At 36.9% G+C, this 27,353-nt stretch overlaps 2 protein-coding genes and 1 long non-coding RNA gene across 3 annotated transcripts; 2 read left to right on the top strand and 1 right to left on the bottom strand.

Moving 5' to 3' along the window:
- Window positions 1–76: 76 nt before the first annotated feature.
- On the bottom strand, window positions 77–7,619 carry LOC107594518 (uncharacterized). Its single transcript, XR_001610175.1, has 4 exons — window positions 7,536–7,619; window positions 6,540–6,779; window positions 5,943–6,074; window positions 77–1,680 (listed from the first exon to the last, which is right to left on the bottom strand). It is a non-coding gene; the product is annotated as an uncharacterized lncRNA (long non-coding RNA).
- A 3,270-nt stretch (window positions 7,620–10,889) lies between these two features.
- Window positions 10,890–12,255, top strand: srxn1 (sulfiredoxin 1 homolog (S. cerevisiae)). Its single transcript, XM_016284599.1, has 2 exons — window positions 10,890–11,178; window positions 11,289–12,255. The coding sequence occupies exons 1-2, from the start codon at window positions 10,954–10,956 to the stop codon at window positions 11,496–11,498; spliced, it is 435 nt and encodes a 144-aa protein (XP_016140085.1). The 5' UTR covers window positions 10,890–10,953; the 3' UTR covers window positions 11,499–12,255.
- A 7,221-nt stretch (window positions 12,256–19,476) lies between these two features.
- On the top strand, window positions 19,477–21,213 carry LOC107594541 (transcription factor 15-like). The gene is made up of 3 exons (XM_016284622.1): window positions 19,477–20,148; window positions 20,840–20,911; window positions 20,957–21,213. The coding sequence occupies exons 1-2, from the start codon at window positions 19,663–19,665 to the stop codon at window positions 20,903–20,905; spliced, it is 552 nt and encodes a 183-aa protein (XP_016140108.1). The 5' UTR covers window positions 19,477–19,662; the 3' UTR covers window positions 20,906–20,911; window positions 20,957–21,213.
- Window positions 21,214–27,353: the final 6,140 nt, after the last annotated feature.

Genomic DNA, 27,353 nt, shown 5'->3' with positions numbered 1-27,353 from the left:
TATTTTGAATTCTTTTGCAACTGCCAACACAAACTTTTTATGAAAATGTGAATAATGACAGTATTTGCAAGAAAACAAAACAAAAAGATTGTAGACCTCTGAAAAGGTACAAACTTTTGTTACACTTTTGGTATTTTATTTATAATTGTTATTTTTATATTCAAAGTTTCCTGCAGTTTCTTGGTTCCATTATTTATTTATTGTGCCAATCATGTCCTGTAACTATATGAGCAGAGCAACCATCACTCTGTTTACCATATGGAGGAAACAGCACTCAAGACTAAACATTTCAATGATCTCCAAACATTCGAAACACTCATAATACGGACGACAGGGACTTTCAACAACATCTTTAGCAGATCTCTGCTCGCTCTGCTGGGCTTCCTCACACTAAAACAGACTGCATGTGCTCCAGATGCCTGGAGCTCCGCCCCTTGTCTTCCTGCTCCTTGATTACCTCACCCAGAGGCAGGTATGACCTCTAACCTCTGCTCTGTCCACGCTCTCAAAGCGCCCCATCACACAAACCTAATTTCTACCATTCCAGTATTGTTGTTGAGTATTTATGTATTTATTTATGCACTATTTTCATTTTCTTATTTATTTCATGTGTATTTATTTATTTATGTAACTATCTATCTATTTATTTATTTATTTGGTTTATTATCCTCTGTGTCATTGGATACTGAACTGCCGTTGACCTTTTACGATGCTGCTCTTTAATGAAAATCTTTATATGCATGATTCCGCTGTAGAGGGATTTTATTATTTTTTGAGAGGAACGGTATGCAGTGTTTGAAAGCAGATGAATTCAGGTGATGATGCTTTGTTTAATGGGCAATAATTCTTCTTAGGTACAGCAACTTGTATAATCACAGCTGTCCTGTTAGCAGTCAATGTAGGGCAATAAACAAAAACCTCCTTACTATCTCAAAGGTCATTCTCTCCATTTCGTCGTTTCTAGAACTCCATTTCCTACTAAGACCATCCAGAATGTCTATATATGGTGTGTATGTGTGACTCCACCCACATTTGTGACATCACAATTCATCTCATTGCCAGATGCCAAACAATTTAGTAATCGAGAAATCTTTTACATTACAATATATTAATCCCTAAAAGTGCAAATTGAACTCGACAGATATCAAAATGCTTGTCCTTTTTGTACTTACAAATTTAAATGACATTTTAATAAGAAAATCAGCAGCAATAAACCTTTTTCTAACAGAATTTTTACTATTATTATCATCACAGTCTTATGTCTCAGCAATAGTTTTGAATGCAATTATAAAAAGACTAACCCACAGCATGACATATTTCATGAATTTGTCTGTCCAAATAAATCCCATCATAAGCTGCGGCCACCAGACGATGACATGAACATAACAGAGTGTCAGTGACGTGAAATAGGAGTCCCAAATCCTAGACCCAGAAATAATGACCCCCCTGAATGGCCAATCAGGATGGATTATTCAGTGTTTGGGTGAAAGGAGTGCTGGATTCAGAACAGAGATGAAACAAAATAGAGGCTTAATGGCAGCATTGATGGAAATAGCTGAGCATATGGTGCCAATGTGCCGCCACCTATACAATAAAGATTTGAAGGATATTTGGAGATGAAAGGATGAGAAGTGCAATCAGAATGTGAAGTGTAAATCAGCTGCCTCTTTGCAGTCTCTCCTGTGAAGCAGAAAAATAGGAAACAAATCTGCTTATTTTATATTAAAAATAAATTTAGCTCCATCTTGAGGAATGAAACCTTGCATAGGACAAAATGCATCAGCATATATGATGCAGCTCATGACAAAGTGAATAGAAGCTGTGTCCACTCCACCAAAAAGGGTTAACAGGTGTTGGTGGACAGACAGTAGTCTGAGAGCATAATTGAGTCTGAGTTTGACCTTGTCAGGAAGGTCGAGCAGCACCAGCCAAAGGCTCTGTCAGCGTTTTGCATATTGTAAAAAGGACGGCACAATCTCAGTAATGGGCCAAAACCTGCGGGGAATAGATAATGAGTTTCTCCTCCCACTTTTCTTCTGCTCTTCGCCTCTTTTCCACCCATTCCTGACCTTGTACATTGGCACACTGTGTCTCAACGTGTCCAAGCAGCGTTCTGCATGGTATTCCACACTCATTGCTGATGGACAGTCAGAAATATAATAACAACTATTCAAATTAAAAATGCACCCTCTGGATTTGATTTTCAAGAACATTTTTACAAAAAAAAAAAAACTTGATCACTGATAGAATGATCACAATTTAAAATGTTAACATAAAATGTTCTAAAAAATTCTAAAAGACATTTAGAATTGTACAAAAGGTTTCTATTTCAAATAAAAAATCTTTCTATAAATCAAAGAATCCTGAAAAAAAGTATCACCAAGAATATTAAGCAGCAATATGAACTGTTTTCAACATTCATAATAGTGACACTGAAGACTGGAGTAAAGGCTGCTGAAAATTCAGCTTTGCCATCATAAATTACATTTGAACATATATTAAATTGAAAACATTTTAAATGTAATAATATTTCACAATAAAACATTTTTACAGTATTATTGATCAAATAAATGCTGCCTTGGTGAGCATAAAAGACTTTTAAAAACATTAAAAAGTTTTACTTTTGAATGGTTGCGTATATGAAAAATACACAAATTTTAATTAACAGATATATTGCGTAGAAATCTGTGTCCTCTCTTTTTAAATATCTGGTGTACATTTTGTGGCAGTTTTGCTCCAAACCCTAATTAATTTCTGACCCTAATGGACATTCATCCTGCTTTTATTTCTAAATCATCCCTTCATATTTTTGACACACCCACAGCTGTGAAGAATCAACAGACTATCTGTTATGAATATCCATCTGGATATTTTCCATTGTAATAAGGCTTGAATTCAGAGTCAATTTTAATTATGCAATGCTTGGTGTATTGTAGATGAGCTCTTTTAAAGACTATTCCAAAGGACTACCACCATCTCTTTGTTTTGAAAAAAAAAATTTTTCCACAAATGTTCAGAAATGTGAGACACCTGAAGAGACTGAGAAAGTGAAAGCTTTTTCCCGTTTTTCCTGAAACAAGTGTAAATATGTGTGTATATAGATCTCAGCAATAATGAGACACCGCATGCGAGCCGATCCCTTTGCTTTTACCTTTTCTGAGCTGTTTAACCCTGGACAGGCTGAACAGGATCAGGGACTTCATTAGCTCATTACCTGCTGTAGCTACCAGCAATATTAACAATGCTAATCATTCTCTCTCTGTTCACCAGGATCTACCCATATTTCTTTGTCTCCGTCCCTCTTTTTCTCTCCTGTTTTTTTTCCTTTTGTGGAAGTGCCCAGCCTGGCTGAACAATAATATGAAGTGCCAAAAAAATAAAGAGTTATTTCCATGACAAAAGCCTTCAGCATATGGTAGGCAACTCACAGCCCTCCATATGGTCCTTGAGAGATTTCAGATTGTCTCTCTTCTTTTCCCTTGCCTTCTCTCTCTATATTCCTGCCTCCCTGTGTAAAAACATAACGATTTTTCAACTTCTGATATTACATTTTGCCTGTTATGAAGGGTAAAACCAATCGTGATGTTTATGAACAATAAAATCAATAGCACAAGCAGTCTATTGCCTCTTTTTTATTGACTAAATGTTTTGCTTTCTCTCAATTACAAAACATGAGAACGTACACTGAAAGTGCATATAGATGCTTTAAGAGATCCCACTCATGGGATAAAACCCCTGCATTAGTAGAACTGTATGTTCCGGCTTGTAGTCTGTATTTCTTTTTGTAGGGCGGACATAAATTCTGATCACAAACACAAGACTACAGTCACAAATCAGAATGAATGATCGACGACTTCTTGTGTTCCTCCCTGACAATGACTACCCATCTCAGCGATGGCGCTGCTGATCTGGGATCAGCCTTGCTTACAAGCATCAATACTATAACTATCACCGGAAGAACATCTAAACTGTAATCAAGTCAGCAGCTACTCTGAAACCTGGTGCACATGCATCTGTACTGGTGCTCTTAAGCCAGTCCAAGCTATTAAATGTTAATGAAACATTGATTTTATGTTACACTCTGGTCTTACCAAGATGCAGCACTCAGAGCTGAATGAGACTGATTACTGATGCTGAGGGAAAGAGACTGTCATCAGGACAGAGGAGGACTGATGTCCAAGAAACCGGAAACACAATTTGACCATTATGTCCTTAACTGTCCTACAAGATTCAAGATTCTTAATTGTCACTATACAAGTGCAATGAAATTAGGGCAGTCCTTATGGTGCAGTCACACATGAGTGCAAGCTACAGTGTTTTAGTTTGGCTTTGGTTTCTGCCTGACCGATTGATTTATTAGATGGTTTGGCTCTTGGTTTACTACTTTCATGTACAGGCAGAGCCATAACTTCCATAAACACTAATGGATAAAAAAAACAGTCAGAATAGTGGGTGATCAATTTGTTTTTCGATGACTGATTTGGTCCCTGACAATCTCAAATGCTTGGTTACAAACTGTTGCAGTTGTTAGTTAGTACAAAATGATTAATCTATGGTCACATTTAGTAAACATTTAGCTTAATATCAACTTATAAATTCAAACCCTGAGCCACTGTTCAGACCAGTACTGATTATGGTTGCATAATTTTTATGACTGTATTTCTTATGTAGAGTTTAAATTTTATTGGCGTAACAAAGCCATACTGGTTTTATAAAATTGTATTCATCTTGAGTTAGGTTAGGCCCTTTATTTCTTCCTTAAGAAGTCTTAAGCAACTTAAAAGAATACAACTAACTAACTACTAATCAGTTTGTTTTTGTGGGTCCTAGAACCTAAAATCCATATAGTAGATTTGAATTGAATTAGATTTAATTATATTTAAAATGTAACGCTATGTAAAACCTACATAATAATAATTTCACTCATTACACATCACATACATTTTAAACATAGTCAGAGACCTATATTTTGTACATATTAACCTGGTTTCCTTTTGAAAGAATATAACATTGCTCCAGGTTTAGTAGTGAATATCACTGTGAATAAAGAGGGCAGTGTAACTGAAGTCTCAGTGTGGTGATGCTGCCATTAGATTTCATAAGAATTAATTATTAAACACCATCATCTGCAATATTGAACATGCAACCCTAAACCACTCAACTCTCAGTGAAGAGCCCTGATAACACGCTGTCCTACTGAGCTTTACCCTTTACCGGCACATGACACTGAGGTTTAATTTGCTATCATTGATCCTAAAACAAGAAAATAGAACAGTGTAAAAAGAAAATCCCAGTTTTCGAGTGCCTTCATAAGATGAAATCCATGTGGTGTCAACAGTATATGCAAAACTGTGCATGCATGTGCTCTGGGCATGGATGCATTTAGTAAGCTACAGTAGTTACTAATTACACTTTAAGATATAAGAGCTCCCCTGACTCACCCTCACTTGTTGATGTGGAAGTTGACCAACAGAATGATACTGCAGTGTTTCTCAATCCTGCTCCCAGAGGCCTCCCACCACTTCTCATTTTACAAGAGTTATTTGAAACAACTTATTAGCAAAGCGTTCCATCAAAGGGTTAGGGTCTTTCTGGTCCCGGTCTTTGGTGGTGAGATATTGTAACTACACCAGTCTGTTGCCAAAAAACATCTCTCCTGTACTATTTTGACATTTCTGGGGTTCTCAGAAGCAGAAGTCATCATATAGTGGAGCATGGAAACTACAACAAATGTATTTTTTGAGTGCCCATTTACTAGCTGCTATTTTTTTTGGACAGTTTTACGGCAATGCCGTCATTTTCTGTGCATGTGCCATATAAATGTCATGGTGTATGATAGTACCACAGCATCAATATCTGATGCCATCACATGGTATCACCACATAATTTTTTGTTATTGACTGATAATGACTTGTGCTGCATATTTGGATGTCAGTACTTACTTGGTATTGTCCTTTGCTTGCAAAACTTCATTGATGTGTGGTTCTGATATCAACAGGACTCTGACGCTTGCCCGCCATCTGCTGGTTATTATATTTCACTTCAGTCGGATCATACTTTGTGTACAGAATATCCTACAATCGAGAGTAACAAAATTAGTCTCTACTGAAGGTCCTTGTAAAAATGAAAAATAGAGCCAATGAGATTTATCTGCGATAACAAGATTGTCAAGTGAACAACAATTTGGTGGCATGAAATAAATCTATTTTACAAATGCTAGTTATCGATCCTTTTGTAAACAATTCATTCCTTAAACTCTGCCCAAGTAAATATTTACTGCCAGCTCACATTCAGATCTGCCTTCATCCAATCAGTAACTGAAGAATAAAACCAAGTCTCTGCCCTACAAATATTTTTCTTTTTCAATAATCTGTTTCATCTGTAATACAAAAGAAAATATCTGTCGCTGCTTCCATTTCACTGTGATTTTTTATTTATTTATTTGTTATTTCCTTTAAACCACTATACATATTTATATACACCTTATGGTGCTCATAGTACAATTAAGACATTTCACTCAATTTTATTAGTGAACCCACCATATGGCTTTGCAGCTATGGAGTTGAACTCTACACAGAGTGGACAGTTTGTCTTCTCACAGCACAAAGTGAATTATCATCTCCTGCTAGCAGTGCCTCATTATCCAAACTTTCTCCCCTTTGCTGCTTCTTCTTCTGTGTGTGCCAGCTTCACTGCTCTTGATGTTTTCTGTTGTTTGTGTGAAAACCCATCTGTCTGTTACAGCCTGCTGGCAGTAGGTCCAAACGTCCCTTCTGCTCCTGTCAGAAGAATCAGTTCACAGCATTTAGAGATCCAAATGTTCATTTTCCTTTCGATTAATGATCCACAGTGAGAGACAGAGTGAGCCTAGCTCCAAAAAAAATCTCAACTACTGTAGACAGATCTCATTCCTCATCATGCCAAATGTCCAGTGTACTGCAGAGACAAATTTGTTGTAGATTTTCTTGGCATATGGCAATAGTTACGTTGTCAGGCCAGCTTTTACCAAATGATTGATCATTTCTGGGAACACTTTTTTGGCCAAGAAACAAAATCAGAAACAGCAGAAAATGGATTCAGACATCAGACACTAGGTGAGAGAACATGCTTTTGTTGTTGTTACTTGAAATATCTTTACATTGCTGATAAAAGGAGAGAAATATGCAGATTTTGAATTATGTTATCAAAAACAAAAAAACAGTCAGAATAAAAACAGGTCTCACATGCTATGTGCAAAGTACTAATGTCCAGTATACCCAATATGCATTGTTGTGCCAGTTATATGCAGCAATTAGCGTTTTGTTATAACTAAAAATAAGTTTGTGAGGAGTTTGTGTATGTTTGACGACAGAGAGCTCATTCTCTAACATTTATTTTGAACTGTATCTATAACATATTTAAGCAATACTACACGAGCAAGAGTGCTGCAGTAATCACAGCCGTGTTATTAAATTACGATATTGATTTTATACAACAACTTCAATAAACAAATTACAATAAGCAATTTACATTTTAGACACAATATCGCCGCTTACTTTGTCCTGTAGCCGCACCGACGAAAATAAAGAGGCAAAGCTAGACCGTTGAATCACACAGTCGTTGTTTTACTGTTATGAACCAGTAAATTGAATCAGAGTATTTTGAATGAATCATTTGAGTGAATGATTCAGTGACTCAAACTCATCAAGACCGCACGTTTCGTGACTGATTTTAGGGTAGGGCGAAAAACTCAATCTCATTTTCTCCACCAACTTCAAAATCTCCCGACATAGGCGTTTTACCTTTTTTTTTTTTTTTTTGTAAGGGTCTTTTGACTTTCTGTGCACATTCGCTTTGTAAACACTGGGTCGGTACTTCCGCCTACGTCACACGTGACCTTTCCAACATGACTACAAATGCCTGAAGTCAAGCTGATTCAAGACTAGCATTTGTGGTTAAAAAGTATATAAATGTTTATTTATTTATTTATTTTAAGAAAATGACCGATCGTTTCGCTAGATAAGACCCTTATTCCTCGGCTGGGGTCGCATAGAGCCCTTTGAAGCTGCATTGAAACTGCAATTTGGACCTTCAGCCCGTTGGCCACCATTGAAGTCCATTATATGGAGAAAAATCCTGGAATCTTTTCCTCAAAAACCTTAATTTCTTTGCGACTGAAGAAAGAAAGACAGTATTATTATTATTACTGTTAGAAAACACTCTCTGTCTTTCTGTTGAGTCCAGACATGTCTTACCCCTCCTCTTTCTCCCTCTCTCTCATTCTTATATATACAACGCATTCTCTCTGAATCCCTCCTTCTATATCCATCTCTCTCTTGATATTATGTTTTAAATATGTCTTACTTATATGCGAAGTATGCATGCTTAAATGTATACATTAGCTTCTCTTGATTTAAAGGCCCCAATAAAGACATGAATGTTATGGAAGAAAACCGGGAGGCTTGTGACTGTCCCATTGACTGCCAAGTAAATAACACTGTCAAGGCCCAGAAAAGTATGAAGAATGAAGAAGAAGCGACGAGAACACTTTTTGTACGCAAAGAAAACAAAAATAACGATTTTATTCAACAATTCGTCTCCTCTGCATCACCGTAGTGCCATTTTGGAGAATATCCACTGAATGCAACCTGCGTATGCTGTTCTGTGTCAGCCGCACCACACGGATACACTGTTTTAGTTCAAATCAAAGCGTAAATAAACGTAGAAAACGTATCCGTGTGGTGCGGCTAACACAGACAAGTAGAACAGCTACGCAGTTTACATTCAGTGGATACTCTCCAAAATAGCAATACGGATGCGGAGGAGACGAATTGTTGAATAAAATCATTACAAAATATCTTCATGGAACATGATCGTTACTTAATATCCTAATGATTTTTGGCATTAAAGGGCATTTTACGGGTTTGGAACGACATGGGGATAAGTGATTAACGACAAAATTTTCATTTTGGGGTGGAGTAACCCTTTAAGTAAGGTATGGCCAGAAAGCATCAAGAGCTGCTCTATGAAATTATAGTTACTTACTTGAGAATAAAGCAGAACGCCGCAGAGGCTGTATTAATGTGGATTCCGGCACATAGAGGAATAATGGGAAATGAGAGAGTTGACAGATTAAAAAACCATAGACAGTTGTCGAGATCAGAAGGGGAGTAACCTATTGTTTGGGAAAGAGTTATTAAGGAATGGCAGATGCAATGGGATCAAGAAACAAAAGGACGACATCTATACTTGTTTAAAAAAAGAGTTGGTATTGTGGAAAGCAAGGGGGGAAGGAGAGAGGAAACAATAATGAACAAACTAAGAATAGGACACAGTAAATTACATAGCACACTCCATATTATAGGGAAGCATCCAAATGGATTCTGTGATCAGTGTCAAACCTTGGAAACAGTTGATAATGTGATTACTGTGTGTAGGAAATATGAAACTGAGAGAAAGATTATGATTAAAGAAATGGAACGTGTACGACTAACTGGACGTGGACTAAAGGACATATTAGAATGTGGCGGAAAAAGTCAATGAAGGAAATATCTGTTCTGCTTCCTTAAAAAAACAAGACTGATGACGAGGATTTGATGTTTTAGTCGGTGTAGGAGTAATAGGGTAACTTATATGTCGAACATCACCTGACCAAACCCGGAAAACAGGTCTCATTGCTTCCGCTTGTCGGAGAACGTGTTAACATCCGTATTAAATAATAGCGATATGTATGGACTTTTAAGATAATCAGTTAAACTAGCTAGCTGTTTTTATTGTTGACGTTTTATTCCATTTTTATATCTAAATGTGAAAAGAATAAAATAAAAAAACGTTTAGATATCAGTCCGCATATGTGATGGACATTGGTTATGATCATCATTGGTATCTACTTTGAAGGCATCTTGAGTAAAACGGCTTCATATTTAACTAAGCATATGCAAAACGCTTGAACCGGAAGCGACGAGACCCGGTTAACAGAATACGGAAGTCTAATTGCGCATAACCCCTATTCCAGAAGATGGCAGTAATGCAACTTCTAGGATGCAAGCTGTCGTTAAAACCTAAAGAAGAAGAAGAAGAACTCTTCTTGAAGAAATACAACCAAATAATATTGTAATATGTACAGATTCTATGTCTGTTCTAACAAGTCTAGTGAGTGGTAAATCTGCAGGACGGCGAGATTGAATATATGAAGTATTACAGTACTTTTACTGTTTAGAATTAGACAATCAGGGACAATGGTATGCTTCCTATGGGTACCGGCTCATACTGGGGGGGAGGGAAATGAGAAAGTGGACTGCTTGTCTAAGATGGCTCTGAAGCACTCACATAGTGAAATTAATATAGCAATTAGCAAATCTGAAATCAAGAGAATTATATCAACTGAAGTAAGAAAGATATGGCAAAAGTTATGGGATAGTGGAATAAAAGGAAGGCATCTTTACCAGATACAGGGGTGTGTAGGTGAAGAGAGAATAAGATGTGGGAGCAGGAAGAAAGATGTTATTATAACAAGAATGAGGATTGGACATTCAGCTTTAAATTTCAATTTACACAAAATAGGGAAGCATGCAAATGGAAGATGTGATAAATGTGGGAATCCAGAAACAGTAAAGCACATTCTTCTAGAATGTGATGCGTATGAAAGAGAAAGAAATCAACGTAATCATAAATTAGGTTTGATGGGATATGATAAAGTATCACTAAAGGTTTTACTAGGGAATAGACAAATGCAATCAAGAATGAAAGAAGAAGTGTTCAATTATCTAAAAAAGACAGGAAATATGGAAATAATATAAATTGTAATAGTGGGAAGGTATTATGTTTTTTTTTATTATATAATATCCTTCTCTCTACCAAATCTGTTCACTCAACACTCCAGATCAGTAGGTGGCGGTAATGCACCTTTAAGTTGGTTTGCCAAAACCGCCCATAAACATCAGAAGAAGAAAAAGAAGAAGAACTCTACTAGTGATGTTTCAAAATCTGAGCGGTGTTTTCCGAAAGCACGTCGGCATCTTAAGAGTGAATCCACTCGGGATTTTCACGCGAAACATGGGCAGTTTAAGCAGAGAAAACCGCTCCATCCATTCAGACAACATCCAGGACATTCATAACATCCCAATGGATGTGATCCTACGACCCATTCCGCCTGTTCTAGATGACCAGAAGGTTCAAAGCCTCATGAGCAGTATACAGGTAACAATTAATTCAGACTATTGACTCCATTTAACGTTTAACGTTTAAATATGCTTATTCAGTGTGCCATTCTATCTGAGCTCACAGCATACCTTCTGTTGTTTTTCCAGGAGGGCGCAGATATCTCCGTTGTGCCTCCCATAGACGTGCTTTGGATCACTGGAGAAAAGGGGGGTAATTATTACTACTCTTTTGGAGGATGTCATCGATTTGCTGCCTATCAGAGGTTAAAGATGAAATCCATACCAGCCAAGATAATCAAATCTAACATCTCAGACTTGCGCACTTACCTGGGAGCTTCTACGCCGAAACTACTGTGATGCAACACACTTAAGAGACGTTTCTTATGACACTGATAAAGAATGTAAACTTTTTATTTTGAAAATGGCACTTTGATGTTCCTCGAGAACAGCTAAAATTAAGGAAATATTCACACAAGTTTCTAATCGGAGTGCAAAATTAATTTCGGGTCAGTTCCTCTTCTCTGGATGTATTGTTTAAAGGGGTTTCATTCTTATGAATCAGAGCTTTGAATCATCCAAAACAGCTGTAATCTGACATGTTTATATTATTTTTGCTCAACATAATTTTTACTTGGTCACTGTGTGATTGAAGTCACGATGACTAAACAGATCTCTCTCCATCTGTCAGTTCATAGTCTGACCACGAGATGGCAGCATTACAGAGCTGATTGATTAAAGCGGCGCTTCCCAACCATTTTCGTCAGCCGAAATCCTTTAGTTTGACCTAAAATATTAACTTTAATTACCCAATTAAATATTAAGTTGATATTGAATGAAACGACACATTTGCTCTGTTATTGGTTAAATATGACATGTAGATAAACAAATAAAACATTTAGTATTTTGTATTAAGTGTTTTTCAATGATTGTTTTTTAATTTTTTTTTAGTTTTAGCTTTTCATTAACTCATGGACTCCTGTAGTTCACTTTGGGAAGTCTTTGAGAGTTTGAGTAGAGTATTGAACAGAGATTTTGTCCAGTGGTGTTTGTAGGCCTACCTGAAATGCTAATTCATTTCTACGATTTTATTAGGGGACAAAAAAAAACAGTTAAAAGGTTGTACTTTATTATATTTCATAAATGCATTTGGTTTGTTAAAATAAAAAAAAACGAATAAAATAAAACGACAATAATAATAGATGCTGCAATGGTAAAAACAGATGATTTGTATTGTATGTTTCCATTTGATGCTCAGACTTCTCTGACCTTTGATGATTTCTATGCCAAACCACAACATGAGCATCCACAAGATGACCACAGGCGTGTGCTGGTCTGGAGACCATTGGACTTGGTTTTGCTCTGTGTTCTGACCCACAAGCTTTGAGATTGACTCTCTCGGGTGGACTGGCACAGTCAAATTCATAAAGATCCAGATCTGCTTTGGATATTAAAAGCTGCACATCTTAATCATCACATTTTAATAATCACTGCAAACTATGTGCTTTGTGAATTTTTAGATAAGTTAAATTCACAGAATTTAATTATTTTTATGTGCCAGTGGAGGGGCATGAGAAATGTAGGACATTCTCTTAAGCTCATCCATAATGGCAGGACATGTTAGGGGTCATGAGAACTGGCCAGCATTCTTCTCCTCAGCAGGCTGGAGTGAAGGAAAAGAATGAATACAGCAGCTCAGTTTTAATACACTGCTATATATAGATGGATTGAGGCTCACAGGCTGATATAGAAGAAATATAGTGGAACCGCTGAATCTGACATGAAAACTGCTCTTATAGACATTTCTGCTCTCAGCTGTTGTCTAGAGGAGATCAGAGGACAAGCACCTCAGATTTCTTCCTTGTAATGGAATTTCACTTGCCTTTGACCTTGGCCTAATATCCATAGCAAAAGGCCTCTCATATTCTACAAGGACAATGACGGAAGCTTTTGAAACCCTGATTCTCTGACAGCTAACATTGCAGGCGACTCAGTTAATAATAATACAATAAAAATGACGACAATTCTTTTGGGATTTGTAGGAATTTTCTGAGAACTGTATTGTGTATTTCTGAACTTTGCAACAGTTTGTATGGTATGACTTCAATAGACAAATAAAATCCCTTGCAAATGTCAGCAGCACCAAGGTTGTAAAGGGGTCATGACCTGCCTTTGTTTTTTATTATTTTTGCACTGTTCTCTGAGGTCCACTTTTAATGTTATCAAGATTTTTACATAAAAAAAACATAATTTAGAAGTAATAGGCTATTTTCTGTCCTGTTTTGACCCCTCATCGGAACGCTGCGTTTGAATAGGTGTAGCGGATTGTAGACTCGGAAGTAAACGCCCACTGCAATGAATGCTAACAGTTGTGTATGTTTGACAGCTACATGTGATTTAGGTTAAAACACATAAATACACAGTACATATCAAACAATGTGTAATAACAGACAAAGTAATAGTGACCACAAAATAAAAACAGTTACTCACACTTGTGTGGTGCGACATTACTGTCGAATCCAATATAGTCGGCACAGCATCGTCTTTTAGTTTTGTCTTTGGAGCCATCTTTATCGTTTGGTTTCTACATAGACCTGTGTTTGCCACTTTCGTTATTTACACTACATGCACGAATCGGTGGGTGGGGCTAAACAGGCAGTGATGTAGAAGCAGTGTTGATGATCTTCTGCGGAGGTGGTGTTTAGCCACACTATTATGTCATAAAGTGGTACATTCCACAACCTGTCATTTTGGCAGATTGGCTTTTCAATATAAGCTGTTTTTTGAAAAGAAAGTTTTGAGTTCTGAAACTTACAGGATGTTTTAAAAGTACAATGACCTTTTATATGTCAAAAGATCAAGGGAATTTTGATTTCTCAGTTCATGACCCCTTTAAAGTGCACCCAAACACTCAGAATGTTTTTTACAAAAGCTTGTTGTATTGCTTGGACAAACACACTTAAAATATTCTTCAGGGTGCACAAAAGAAAGAAAGTCATACAACGGCATAAGGGTGAGTACATAATAACCAAGTTTTAATTTTTGGGTGAACTGTCCCTTTAAGAAATGTGGTCTTACCTTGGGATCTTCATAGAAACAGAGTTTAGCTGGACACCAGCAGCTGCTGATTGCAGGAATCATGTCTTTACAGCCGCGTCCTTTGATCGTGGAGGAAGGTACGGGCCTGTGATTGGAGATAACTACATTGTAGATCTCTGCTGGAAGATAACAAGAGTTTCTCCATTGGCGATATACGAGTCCCTGGGGTGCTGGCCCTGATCTTGGCCTCCCTTTGGGACCCCTCAGGAAGTGAAGAGGGGGCCCCGGGCCTCGGCAGGAACAAACCTGCCCGACTGTAAATTTCTGGCAAAAGAATGGTCGCGTGTGAGAAGAGTTCCTGTGGCTTCCACACGGTCTGGAAAAAATATATCCTTAGAAGTCTCCTGACATGCAAAACCCCTGATTGAGGAGACACAAAGAAAGAGAGACAGACACACACCCAATTTGGGAAGTGTGGGCTGCACTTGCTGCTTTTTGGGGAAATAAAGGAAGCTGTAAGAATGTCTCCTACATCCCAAAAATTTTTCTTCCTAACTAGAAGGAGAGAGACAAAGAATGACAGATGGTGGGAGAAGAAACGGGTGCTTGAAGCAACATTAACACATAAGTATGTGTTTGAAAATCTCATGAATATTTCTGCCTCACAAGCACCTGCCATGAACCGGTGTAATTCTACTACTCTGCTTTTGACAGGCATGAGAAATCATCTCTCTCGGACAAATCCAAGCTGTCTGAGGATCATGAAAGGCACAAGACGCATTTGACCTGGATGCAGATCTTCCTTCCTCTTGTTAAGGTTATAAATGATATTTTGTAGAAATTGTTATATTTATGCACAAATGACCATGTCTATATATATATATAGAGAGAGAGAGAGAGAGAGATATTGCTGAAAATGTAATTTGCTTGTAACAAACTTTGATAATAATGTTTATCTAATAATTCATTGATTGTTTGGATGGAGGCAGATCTGAATGTAAACTTGCAGTTGATTGTAAGAAAGTATGTTGTTTCATCAGAAGATCGAGTTATAACACCTTTAATAAAAATTACAAGGTCAAAATTTAAAATGAAATACATACATGGATGAATCGTTCACAATAAGTTCAATAACAGAATTTCATAATACCAGTTTGGTCATTTAACATCCATTATTGAATCACAATCTAGGTATGAAATTTTACTTTTTACCTCAAAATAGTTTTTTCTGTACATTTTTCATATCCTTACCTCAAAGGATTACCTTTTTGTTTTTATTGGTCCCTTTATTTTTTCATATTTTTCACAGATGATTGAAATCATGAAATACAAGCAGAATGAATTGTTCTGATGTAAATTTCCCATTGAATTGACTCAGGAACTTTTTTGAACAATTTATATTGAACAGCATATGACAATAAAACCTTTCACATCTGTAGTTAATTTCTAATTGACAAAACTAGTGAAAGGCCATATATTTCAGAGCTTGGTGCAGTTGAGCTTTCGGCTAAAATCGGAGTCCTCTATCCATAATATTGCTTTCTCCAGTAAAAAACACTCATCTAAATCAAGAGAGCAGTATGCACTGAGCAAGCACCATTTTCAAGCAAAATCAGCACAAAACAAGCAAATATGTTGGTGTTTTCTGATAATAAATCAACAGGGCATGGACTTTTTCGTGGGAGGAAGCGTATTGTGGATTATGGACTGGAATTCTAAAGGTTTAAAAATAAAAGCCTTGATGGATTTGTTTACTACAAACATATATTTTTTCACTTCACAAGACATTAATTGATGAACTGGAGTTGTGTCTCATTTTGACGGCACCCGTTTCATTGGTGAGCAAGTGATGTAAAGCTAAATTTCTCCATATCTGTTTTGATTAAAAAACAAACTCATCTCTTGGATGGCCTGAAGGTGAGTCGATTTTCAGCAAATTTTCATTTTTGGATAAATACTCCTTTAATGTAAGTGCTTTTATACAATTCTAAGCTACAACTTTCTGCTTTTAAATGCTCCAAAAATTGGCCCCATTTACTTATTTTATGTTTAAAGAAAACAAGACACAAGTCTAAATTATTTTTCTAGTAATCACCATTACACCACAAGTGCTGTTGATTGAGCTTAACTTGAACCTCAAATATTTCTTTAACATAATACCATAGATTGTGTGTTGCATTATAGAGGGAAAGTTCTTATAGCGTAGTCTACCCCCTTTTCCCATAACACACACACACCTGCTCTTCTCACTCAAATGTATGAACTCTACAACCTACACAGTCCCTCTCTCCTTCCTTCTAAGCAAGTCTCTCTTTTTCTCTCTTACATGATGTTATTGGTCCTCTAAATCTGTGTATTCAGCTGCAGTCTTCGCTCACTGACTTGTCCCATCCAACTCAAATGAGAACACTGAGTCAGTCATTGCATGATAAATACATAACTAGCAAAGAATTGATGGCACATTAAATTTGTTAACATAAGTTAACACAGTTACCTAAAAAAAAAAATATATATATATATATATGAAGAAATTACTATTAACTGAGACTAATACATCTTTAATTGGTGATTGTTTTGAACATTTAAATTGGAGATTGTATGGATCAGCATAGCTTTATTGATTATTGCCCACCACAGGCTTGTAAAAACAGCATGCAGGTGTTTTGAAAATGTCGTAGATGTTGGGAGGGGGTTGTTGGTGCAGCTGAGGGGACAGAAAGTCCTGGGTTTAAGTGACGCTGACATGTTTGTGAAAGCTGCTCCAAGTGACATATTACGGGCCATGGAAGCAAAGAGAAAATAAATGAGACAGAGAAAGAGGGTCTGGAAACCATTTGCCACTGTCTCACTCTCTCTTTCTTAGATCATTCTTAACATCTGCCTCATGTTTATTTACCCAACATCCGCTTCTGGCTACAAACAAACCATCACTGCGTGAGCTCAGCCCCAAGCAGAAACTCATAGCCTCCAGCAGAACTTCTGCCCCTCGGCTACAAACCAAACAGTTGAGAGTTCAACAAACACAATTATGTGAATTTAATCTTGTTATCCTGCTAATGGTATTTAAAGCTGGAGTAAAACTGTGCTTTTAGCTGTTGTTAGGTGACGTCAAAATTAGATCATTCTTAACATCTGCCTCATGTTTATTTACCCAACACCCGCTTCTGGCTACAAACAAACCATCACTGCGTGAGCTCAGCCCCAAGCAGAAACTCATAGCCTCCAGCAGAACTTCTGCCCCTCGGCTACAAACCAAACAGTTGAGAGTTCAACAAACACGATTATGTGAATTTAATCTTGTTATCCTGCTAATGGTATTTAAAGCTGGAGTAAAACTGTGCTTTTAGCTGTTGTTAGGTGACGTCACATCAAGGAGAGTTTCTGAAGATTCAGTTGAAATGCATGTCAAAATGCCCAGAAATATACATTTCCACAATAAGTCTTTGTTTCAATAAATCATGTAGTTATGCATATTGCAACTGAGCGATTATTGGACCAAATGAGGATGACCACATTGCTTGAGCACATAAGCTGAGGTCAAAGATGAGAGGTCACAGGTTTGTGGGTTTGGTCACTTAAGCCTATATGGTTGATTTAAGGTCTTGCATTTCTTTGCACTGAATGCACTGGAACAGAGATCATGATCGTGAAGCAGTGAGACAAGTTATGCTTATATGACAAGGCCAGTCATGAATTATGACAGGAAGGAAAGTGAAAACAAATGTGTGAATGGGAAGCAGAGGAATCAAATGTAGGAAATAAGAATGAAAGTGAACAAATCTTGTCTGTCTGTATAGGCTATTCAAAAATTAATTAAAAATTGACAAAAAAACAGACATGGGTGTATGAGAGAAGAAAAAAAAGCCAAAAAGAAGGTAAGAAAAAGGTTGAGAGAGAGAGACCCCTCTTTACTGTGGCCTCACGCTCTTTGAGCCACTGAATGAAAACAAAACTTAAAATCTCACTTCACAAAATCAGTAATGCCCAATGTGACTGCGAGTAAAAGGGCCGTATTTAAAAATAAATAATAGCTATACTCTCTAGTGCAGGTCCACTTGAAAACCTCGATTCACCAATGAATATATGACATTCGATTCGAATTATTTTTTAAAATTTGTTTTTCGAATAAGCCACTTAGAAAAGTGCTTCTGTAAATAAACATCTTTATCTTTGCAGCATTACAATGCGTTTGCCAGCGTTCATTACTGGCCCGGTGTTGTTTTAAACGCCTCGCTGTCAAATGGCCGCGCAATAAAAGCAGTAAATTCAGATGATAATCACCGGCCGAGAGTTACTTGCAGGTGCAGCTTCTGTTTTTCCCAGTGAAGGGTCATATTACTGCACGAACTCTTTTATTTAAAAAGTCGATTTTTTCTTCGTTTCCACATTGCTTAAAAATAATAATAATAATAATAATAATGGCCTAATTTAAAATTGAAGTTTTCCATTTTAGTGGGTTTATTTTTACAGTACATCTGACAGAGACAAAAGATGCCAAAATAAAAACCAAAATAAGTTTTTTAAATGATTAAAACCGGAAAGGGAAATAATCTTGCAACAAGAAACACTGACGAAACACAACTGCAATATTTCATCAACAACAAGAATATAACACCAGGAATAACAAACTAATTCAATGACATCAATAATAAAAGACTTTATAATACTATCAATTATAATTATTAGATAAATATTATAAATTATAAATCTATACATCTATAAAAACATAAAACACCCTTAGCCTTACATTACTGTGGCTGTACCCCACAGTGATGGGACAGAAGGCAATATCATGGTATTGAACTGAAACTCATCTCAGTGTATTTACACACTATCAAAAAATAAAAAGGTGCAAAAGCTGTCACTTGTGCGGTACCTTTTCAAAAGGTACGCTTTTGTAATTATTAGGTACTAATACGCACACTATAGGAACTAATGTGTGCCTATGAACCCTTTAAAAAGATGCCAACCAGAAACAGCTTTTGTACCATTCATTTTTTTCTGAGAGTGCATGTTATAAGAATAGCACAGCCATGCATGGTAGGCCTATACCTGTCCAAAAACATACGTTTCGGTGAATGCAACTTTATTTTTCTGTTTGTTCTTAATGCTTTTCTTTATCCCTGAATGGATTTGAATTTGTTAGCAAAACTATCAAGTATTAAAAATAGGTATTTTGTGCTCAAATATGATTTAGCTCATCTATGAGACTGTAGCTTTGGTTATTTGCATATCAGTGACTGCTCCTCCCTGATCCTATAAGACCGCGCGCGCTGCTCCTGCTTTAGCTGCTCGCGCATGGAATGACTGTAAGGGCGCACATCAAGAGGATCTTTAACATGTGATGGGATTGATCAACTGCTGAAACACGTCAGAGAAACACACACCAGGGTTTGGCGATGCAGTGTTTCCGTGGCTAGTGCTTGACAGCAAGCCATCGTTTCATTTTGGATACTTTGGATACTTGGTTTCATCATTTTTAGTGATGGCATTTGCCATGCTGCGGCCCATGGCGACTCATCTAGCGTACCCGGATGTTGCTATGATGTCTGAGGATGAGGAAAACCGCAGCGAGAGCGACGGCAGCTCGGAGCTGAGCTACGGCTGCTGTCCCAGTGCGGAGAAGCGGCGGCGGATGTCACGCAACTCCACGGTGAGCGGTGTGGTTATAGTAAAGCAACGGAACACAGCGAACGCGCGGGAACGCGACAGGACACAGAGTGTCAACACTGCTTTCACGGCGTTACGGACTCTTATTCCCACCGAGCCGGTGGACAGAAAGCTGTCAAAGATTGAGACTCTGCGCTTAGCCTCCAGTTACATCTCACATCTGGCCAATGTGCTCCTGATAGGGGACGGAGGAGAGGACGCGCAGCCGTGCGTGAGCGCGGTTTACAGCGCGCAGGGGGACAGCGGAGGGACGCAGCCGCGCACCATATGTACTTTCTGCCTCAGCAGCCAGAGAAAAGGGGTAAGAGAATTCAAATGGATGGACACGTGAGAATAATGCATTTTGATACAGAGAGTGTCTACACTAATAGTAATAATGAACACTTATCTTTATAATAGTAAACGCTTATGAATGGCAAATAGCGGGATGTGCAGATCCACGCACCTCAGAAAGTGTGAAGGACCCTTGAGATCTTGCTAATACGCGCTGTTAAAGAGAGCAATCTTGAGAATAAAGCACACATAAATTAGACTTGAGAGCGTAAAACGAAAGGAAAACACATTTACGTTACAAAAATAATAGAAGCCCTTATGTTATTAGTGGTAATTATGCCCATAATGTATTCAGTGACAGCTTTTTTAACTTTAATATTTGGTCCCTTCTAATAGGCGACTGATAATATATTTGGACACATCTTTTTGTGCTAGATGGTAATTTAAAAAGTGTTACATTTCCTAACTATATTTCCTCACAATAGCTTACTCTTTCCCTGTCAAACATTAAATGTCTTTATCAAGGCGTAAACTGTACGTGAGTTGTTTCCCAACATTCAGAAGGCATGACTGAAGCAAAAATAAATACATAAATAAAATATATATATATATATACAGATCAAAGCAAAAAAGAAATAAACAAATAAAAATACAGATCATAGCCTATATATTTGTATGAAATGAATAACCTTTTGTTTTGTTTTTGTGTGCTCTCGCAGATAAAGGACGGGACTGACTGTATCCGTATGCGGGGAATCACTTCATTGCGCTTGACGCGCCGGTAGCAGCAGCAGCAGCAGCAGCAGCAGCAGCAGCAGCAGCAGCAACAGCAGCAACAGCAGCAGCGCGTGAGATGAAACCGCAACTCAGGGAGCGCGAGAGGTGAGCAAGACTCCTCGCGACGGAGATATTCGGAAGACTCGCCATTCAAACAAGAGTTCATTCTCATGAGTTTTTGTACTTTTTCTCTGTGTGCTTTGTATAGAGATATGAACGTTTAAAATGCAGTGCATAAAATATATATTTTTCTTTTTCGTTTTCTTTTTTGGTTAAAGAGAATTGATACATTTTATACACAAATTGTGTAAACATCATGGTGAAATAAAATATATTTTTTCAAATGTCAAATGTCCTCTGTCAGTTATGCGTGGATGGCAAATGAAAAAACAAGCACTTTTGTGAATGTTTCAGTTTGAAAGTTTTTTCTTTAAATTTGAAATTCTATTTCTTCAACATATCTGTTAACCAAACGTTTTCGTATTTATATTATAGAAAAACTGAATGGTGATGATGAGACAAAATTCAGTGCATGGTTGGAGGTTTAACATTTAGGCTATATATATATATATATATATATATATATATATATTTATATAATAGCTTAGCTGTGGATGATTCAGCTTCTGTAATGTGAAAGAAATAAAGAATGTAGCAAATGTTCATAATTTAATTTTATATTACTTTATTTAAAAACTCATTTTAAACATTGTCCTATTTTTGAAACTGCCCAATTGCTCTTATAGAGCATTTATAGTGACTTAAAATCCAAACACGGCCAGGAAAATACAACCAATAGCTGGAAGAACAGTTCAGAGCTCAGGGGATTTAGGCAGAGCTTCAAATCAATCAGTCAAATGAAAGTAAACATCAATTCATATTCAGATAAAACTTACTGATGATCTCTTTACATAATTTAACTCCTCTATTTCTCTATGTGGTCCTTTTGTCATTGTTAAGTTGGTTTGTAATTTCTTTGAAAAACAGAATCTAAATGCTTTCCATTGATTTTTTTTATTCTTTTATACAAATCTCTCTCATTCTGTCTCCATGTGTTTTTGAGATCTGGGATGTATTAGTTACGGTAAATACTACTCTTCGGTCAGCATGGGGACCTGCCGCAGCTGTGCATCTGTGAGCTGCATAAATCACCACCAGGGTCAACTTAGAAGGTGGGGTGGGGTAATAGAGCAAGAGAAAGTGTAAGAGGGGGGTTTAACAAAGAGAAAGCAGGGTCAAAGGTCTGGCTAAAGATTAAGCATCCAAGCTCTCGGATGCTTGGATAAAGGTCATGGGTTACTGTACATACAAGCTGAGTGGGTGTTTTAAAATTGGAGTCAAAAATGGATCAGTAAAATTGTCAATATCCCAATTTATTGTAGTTAATTGTATGTAGTTAATAAAAAAAATAAAAACGAACCCTGGGTGAACTGGTTGAGAAAGGAAAACCTTAATAGGAGACAGCAAATATGTTGTGTCTGATCTCTCCTCTTTGGTTTTAAAGTGGTTGTTCCATCCCATGCAGCGATCAGACCGGAGACAGAGACATTATGCAGAATGTATGTTTCTCATATGAAACAGTCCATGATTGTGTTTTTTGTAATCTAACCAAGAATAGATTTATTATAGATTTTGGAAAATTATGGCTGCTAGGGGTCAGTCCCAGATTTATCTGAGAAATTATGATGATTGAATTAATGACTGAGATTTAATTAAATTAAAATATGTTATATATTAAATATAATATTAAAATAATATAAAAAGTTATCTGAATATATAATGATAAAACATTTATTATTTAGTTTAATCACAGCCCAGAGTCATCTGAGAAATCATGATGATTGAATGAATGAAAAATTACTGTATTATTAAATATAATAATACATAAAAAGTTACCTGAATATATAATGTTAAAATATTTATTATGTAGTCTAATCAAAGCCCCAAATTTATCTGAGAAAGTAATGGTATTAATGATTGGGATTTAACATATTGAGATCTAATATATTTAAAAAATATATGTGTTATATACATTATAATATATATTAGAAAATACTCCAAAACCTGTTGACATTAAATAATTTATGTAATTCATTTATGTAATGAAATTAGATTTTTTTAACCACACGGTAAAGGTTTCATGTCAGATTGTGCAATTTCTCATATTTTGGGTGGCCACATCGTCACGTGTTTTAAATGCATTTTTTTAAATAAACGTATTTTTTGGCTGTTTCATTATTGTTTTACTTATAAATCACCCCCCTCCCCTTTAAAATAATTACACTTTGCAGCCCGAAATGAAGACAGACACAGTTTTTGTTTTATCCAGCTGTATTTACTCAGTGCAACTTATTACATCCAAGTGAATGATATAACCAACATGTCAGAAAAAAATTATAAAATAAAACAGAGTTGGAAAAGGATCACCCCCTTGTGTCAGTATTTTGTTGAACCAGCTTTTGCTTTAATTACAGCCTTTAGTCTGTTGGGGTATTTCTCTACTAACTTTGCACATCTAGACTTTGCAATATTTGCCCACTCTTCGTTGCAGAACTGCTCAAAATCAGTTCAATTTGATGGTGACCATTAGTGGACTACAGTCTTCAAGTCATTCCACAGATTTTCAATGGGGTTTAAGTCTGGGCTCTGACTAGGCCATGCAAGGACATTCACCTTTTTCTCCTTCAACCACTGTGAGGTTAGTTTTACGGTATTCAAGACTGCATAGCAAAAAAATGTGATTATTTTAAAGAGCGTGATTCTTTTCTATACCCACTGTATTTCTCCTGAGCAATAGTGGATACAACTTCAATAACTTTTAAATCCAAGTCTTTGAGGTTTGTGCCTATACAAAAAAATGAACTACCCTGAGAAATATTAACTGGAATTAAAATGTGGCATTTAACCCCAATTATGAACGTCTAATTTGTAAAGAAAATATCTATATTAAATTAGAGACACATTTTCACAAGTGCACTCAGAATTTTGAACCTCACTGTATATGTTTTATGATAATGAATTGGTTCAGCAGTGTGCAGTGATGGTACTTCAGTATTTTGGCAGCTGGTTGTGTCTGAATTCCCCTCATACGATGCCGATCCACAGTGTCTAAAGTGTGACTGATGTCTCCCAGCCATCTGTACTGCAGTCTAATCTTACTCTCACTGCTGTGATTTCATAATTTCACAGCAGATTCTATAGGATTAACTATGATATTTGGAGCTTCATAAATCGGGTTTGATTTGGTCTCTTTGGGTCTTTCACTTGGCTTTTTAGAAGCATTTCATAACAAAACCCAACAACCTCTTTCCTCTCAGACCCCAAACTTTGACACTCGTTTACTAATGTCTAAGTGGTTGCTTAGTGACACTTGTCCCAGAAGGAAACTCCCTCCTCTGAGTTTGGCAGAGTCTACAGCCAGTATATGGATCCAGGCACGCACGCACGCACACACACACACACACACGTATACACACAAGTTTTGACAGACTTAGAGCAGACAGGTCAGTAAATGGTTGAGGAAGACCTGAGGAAGGCTCCCTGGTGCTTGTGTGTTCATGGAAACTCCATTGCCATTTATGAATAGACAAGAACTGTCTTTTTTCCGGTGTGTGCATTTCTGGCTCATATGTCCGATGTGAGATGGCTCCCCAAGGTTTTTGTTCTGCAGGAAGTTGTCACGGGCACACAGGAAAGTAAAACATGCATGTCCGACCCCACCGTGACTGTCTCACCGTGCCTCTCTCACACACACACCCCTCACTGCTGTTCCGCTCCACCAGCCCAGCAGATGGATGATTCCCAGACATCATAATTCACTGACAAGACTATATCCGGCCAGCAAAGAGAACTCTGACCTCCATGGTAATTATATTAATATTGAAATAAAAAACATTATGTGTTTCAAATGAATTCTACTTTGGGACCCTTCTAACTGCAACGAGTGTAAAATATTTACTTACTTTAGAAAACCTATTAATGGGTTAGAGTTCAGAGAAATAAAGAACCACACACAAGCTGTGAGAGAATTTAATACAGTGTAAAGTCAGGTAAATATGTATGAAATATATTTTTGACATTATTTGCACAACAAAGATTTTTTGAAATGATAATAGTGAGAAACGTTAATCTAGCTTTGTACCACTGTACCATGAAAGTAAGACACTGAATAAACTTTAGCAGACAATTTCAAACATACATTTCAAGGTAAAAAAATATGAACCATAAATATTTGGATAATATTTAATCTTCTCAACAAAAAGGTCAAAATATGTGATTTAAAAAAAATGTTTTAACCTTTATTTTTATTTAGCCTTATTTTTTGAGTTTTCATAATACATTTGATAAAGAAAAAAAAGAAAAAAAGAATTGTATAGAATGTTCACTCTGAAATTGCTAGTAAATGTCACAAACAATTACAAAGAAATGGCAAATAACATTACATTAAGCATGCACATTTTTAAAACATACTCCCTACGATTCCCATATGATTCCCAAGGTTTAGTTGTCCTTTTCCTTTTTTACAATTTGTTGAAATATTTGTAAAACTTTTAAAAATGATTTTTAATTACACAAAGGTTTGTCTCAGTTAATATTTTTTATATGAGCTGCATTTTAATCTATTTTAGAATAATTTAATAGATACAGTCAAAAAGAATTCCCATCCCATAATTGACACACACACACACACACACACACACACACGCGCACACATGCACACACACACACACTGGCAATTCAGTCAGCATGCATTCTATGCTAATGACTTAAACTTGGTCTTTCTCTCTTTTTCTCTCAGTGCTTCTGTTGCTTATAATACAATTATAATATAATAAATAAATAAAATAATAAACTCATCTCGAACATTTACAAACCTCTCAATCTTTGAGAAGGAAGGAGGAAGGTGGGGTGCCTGTCGTGGTGGCCCAACACCCCTTTGGGGTGGAAGATAAAAGTGATTACAAAGCTGTTTCCACTGGTACGGGAGTCTGGCTTTGCTGGTGACTGGGAGGAGGGACAAGGTGGATCGGAGTCGGGGATGCAGTCTGTGTTGGTGGGTCTGTTGGTTGTGCTCGCCGGCGGGGATGGAATGGCTGCAGGACCTAGATGGGTATGAGGTTATCTGCACTAATTTCACCGACTGGTCCATTTATTACAACTATTAATTATTATTACTATTATTTTTATTATTATTATTATTGTTCTTATTATTTTCACTGCTGCTGCCACTGCTTCCACTCCTACCTCCAATACTATTATTATTATTATTATTGTTGTTGTTGTTATAGCCTTTTTTTGGTCTTTTTCTGTCTTTTTTCTTTTGCTTTCTCTTTTCTTATATATGCGTGTATATATCCGTCACTGGTTTCATCTTATGTATAAGTTACTATGTCAAGCTGTTTCTGTTCATTTATGTGTTCTGTTCAATTAAAAAAAAAGAGAGAAGGAAGGAAGGAGGAAGCATCATTAATACACACACTTGCTGCCTCACATTCCCAGTCTCTCACTCACACACACTTATTGTTTTTGTTCAGTGTTCAGGAGTCTGGAAGCGGAATTCCCTGAGTTGGGAATTGCTGGACAATGTAAACGCCCCACAGCTATCAGCGCGGAATGCCGTCAAGCAGAAGATGTGACCCTCCCAGACATTAATTGACTCGGGTGAGGGGTCAGTTTCGGTATCGTGCTAGCGATGCTTCCGAAAGAAAACAATCAAACAAGAAGACACCCACACAGCAGGAGGCGTGCAGAGGGAGACAGGCCATCATAATTATCATCATCAAGCATCATCAAAGTATTTTTAATAAGGACCATAACAAAACTGGGTCAGTGGAAACAGCTCTCAGCCAAAACACACACACTCACACACACACAAGTCCAGGGTGATGGTATCAATGCCAGAATAATGTCTTGAAGCTTTATGTCTTTAAGAATTTAAACATGCACATATATCAGCAAAGTCTATTAATTCAAAATCATAGTAATGCAATTCAAAATCAATCAAAAGAAAAATACAAAATGATTTTTTATTCCAAAATCTTCCTCATTCACATAATATCTATCTGATAAAGGAATTTGTTATTTTCAAACTGAATTGAAATATACACAGTATTATCATTATGTTTATTACGTCACTGGTGTGTGTGTGTGTGTGTGTGTGTGTGTGTCTCAGTGTGTACGAGTGCATTTTTGTTCTGTGTTTTTGCATGGGAAAATCTCCCAGCTGTGGAAGCTTTGAGAGTCTGCTGTGTATTGATGGAACATTTGGGGCGTTCCTCTAAGTGTGTGTGCGTGTGTGCAGAGGTAACAATCATCTAGAGGAAATCCTCAATCAGACGCCAGAAAGAGCGCTCTGAACAAGCTCACTGACAGAAACATGGGCCTTCACACACACACACACACACACACACACACACACACACACACACACACACACACACACACACACACACAGCT

This window comes from Sinocyclocheilus grahami, unplaced genomic scaffold, assembly GCF_001515645.1.
Source record: "Sinocyclocheilus grahami isolate Dianchi unplaced genomic scaffold, SAMN03320097.WGS_v1.1 scaffold185.1, whole genome shotgun sequence".
NCBI lineage: Eukaryota > Metazoa > Chordata > Actinopteri > Cypriniformes > Cyprinidae > Sinocyclocheilus > Sinocyclocheilus grahami.
The sequence above is the reverse complement of the archived record's forward strand: the minus strand, read 5'-3'. Positions and strand labels throughout refer to the sequence as shown.

Excerpts from the sequence above, each read along its gene's own strand:
- LOC107594541 (XM_016284622.1), top strand. The coding sequence starts at position 19,663 with ATGGCATTTGCCATGCTGCGGCCCATGGCGACTCATCTAGCGTACCCG. Across the intron at positions 20,149-20,839 it reads TCAGCAGCCAGAGAAAAGGG|ATAAAGGACGGGACTGACTG; the intron begins GTAAGAGAATTC and ends GTGCTCTCGCAG.
- srxn1 (XM_016284599.1), top strand. The coding sequence starts at position 10,954 with ATGTTTCAAAATCTGAGCGGTGTTTTCCGAAAGCACGTCGGCATCTTA. Across the intron at positions 11,179-11,288 it reads GCCTCATGAGCAGTATACAG|GAGGGCGCAGATATCTCCGT; the intron begins GTAACAATTAAT and ends TTGTTTTTCCAG.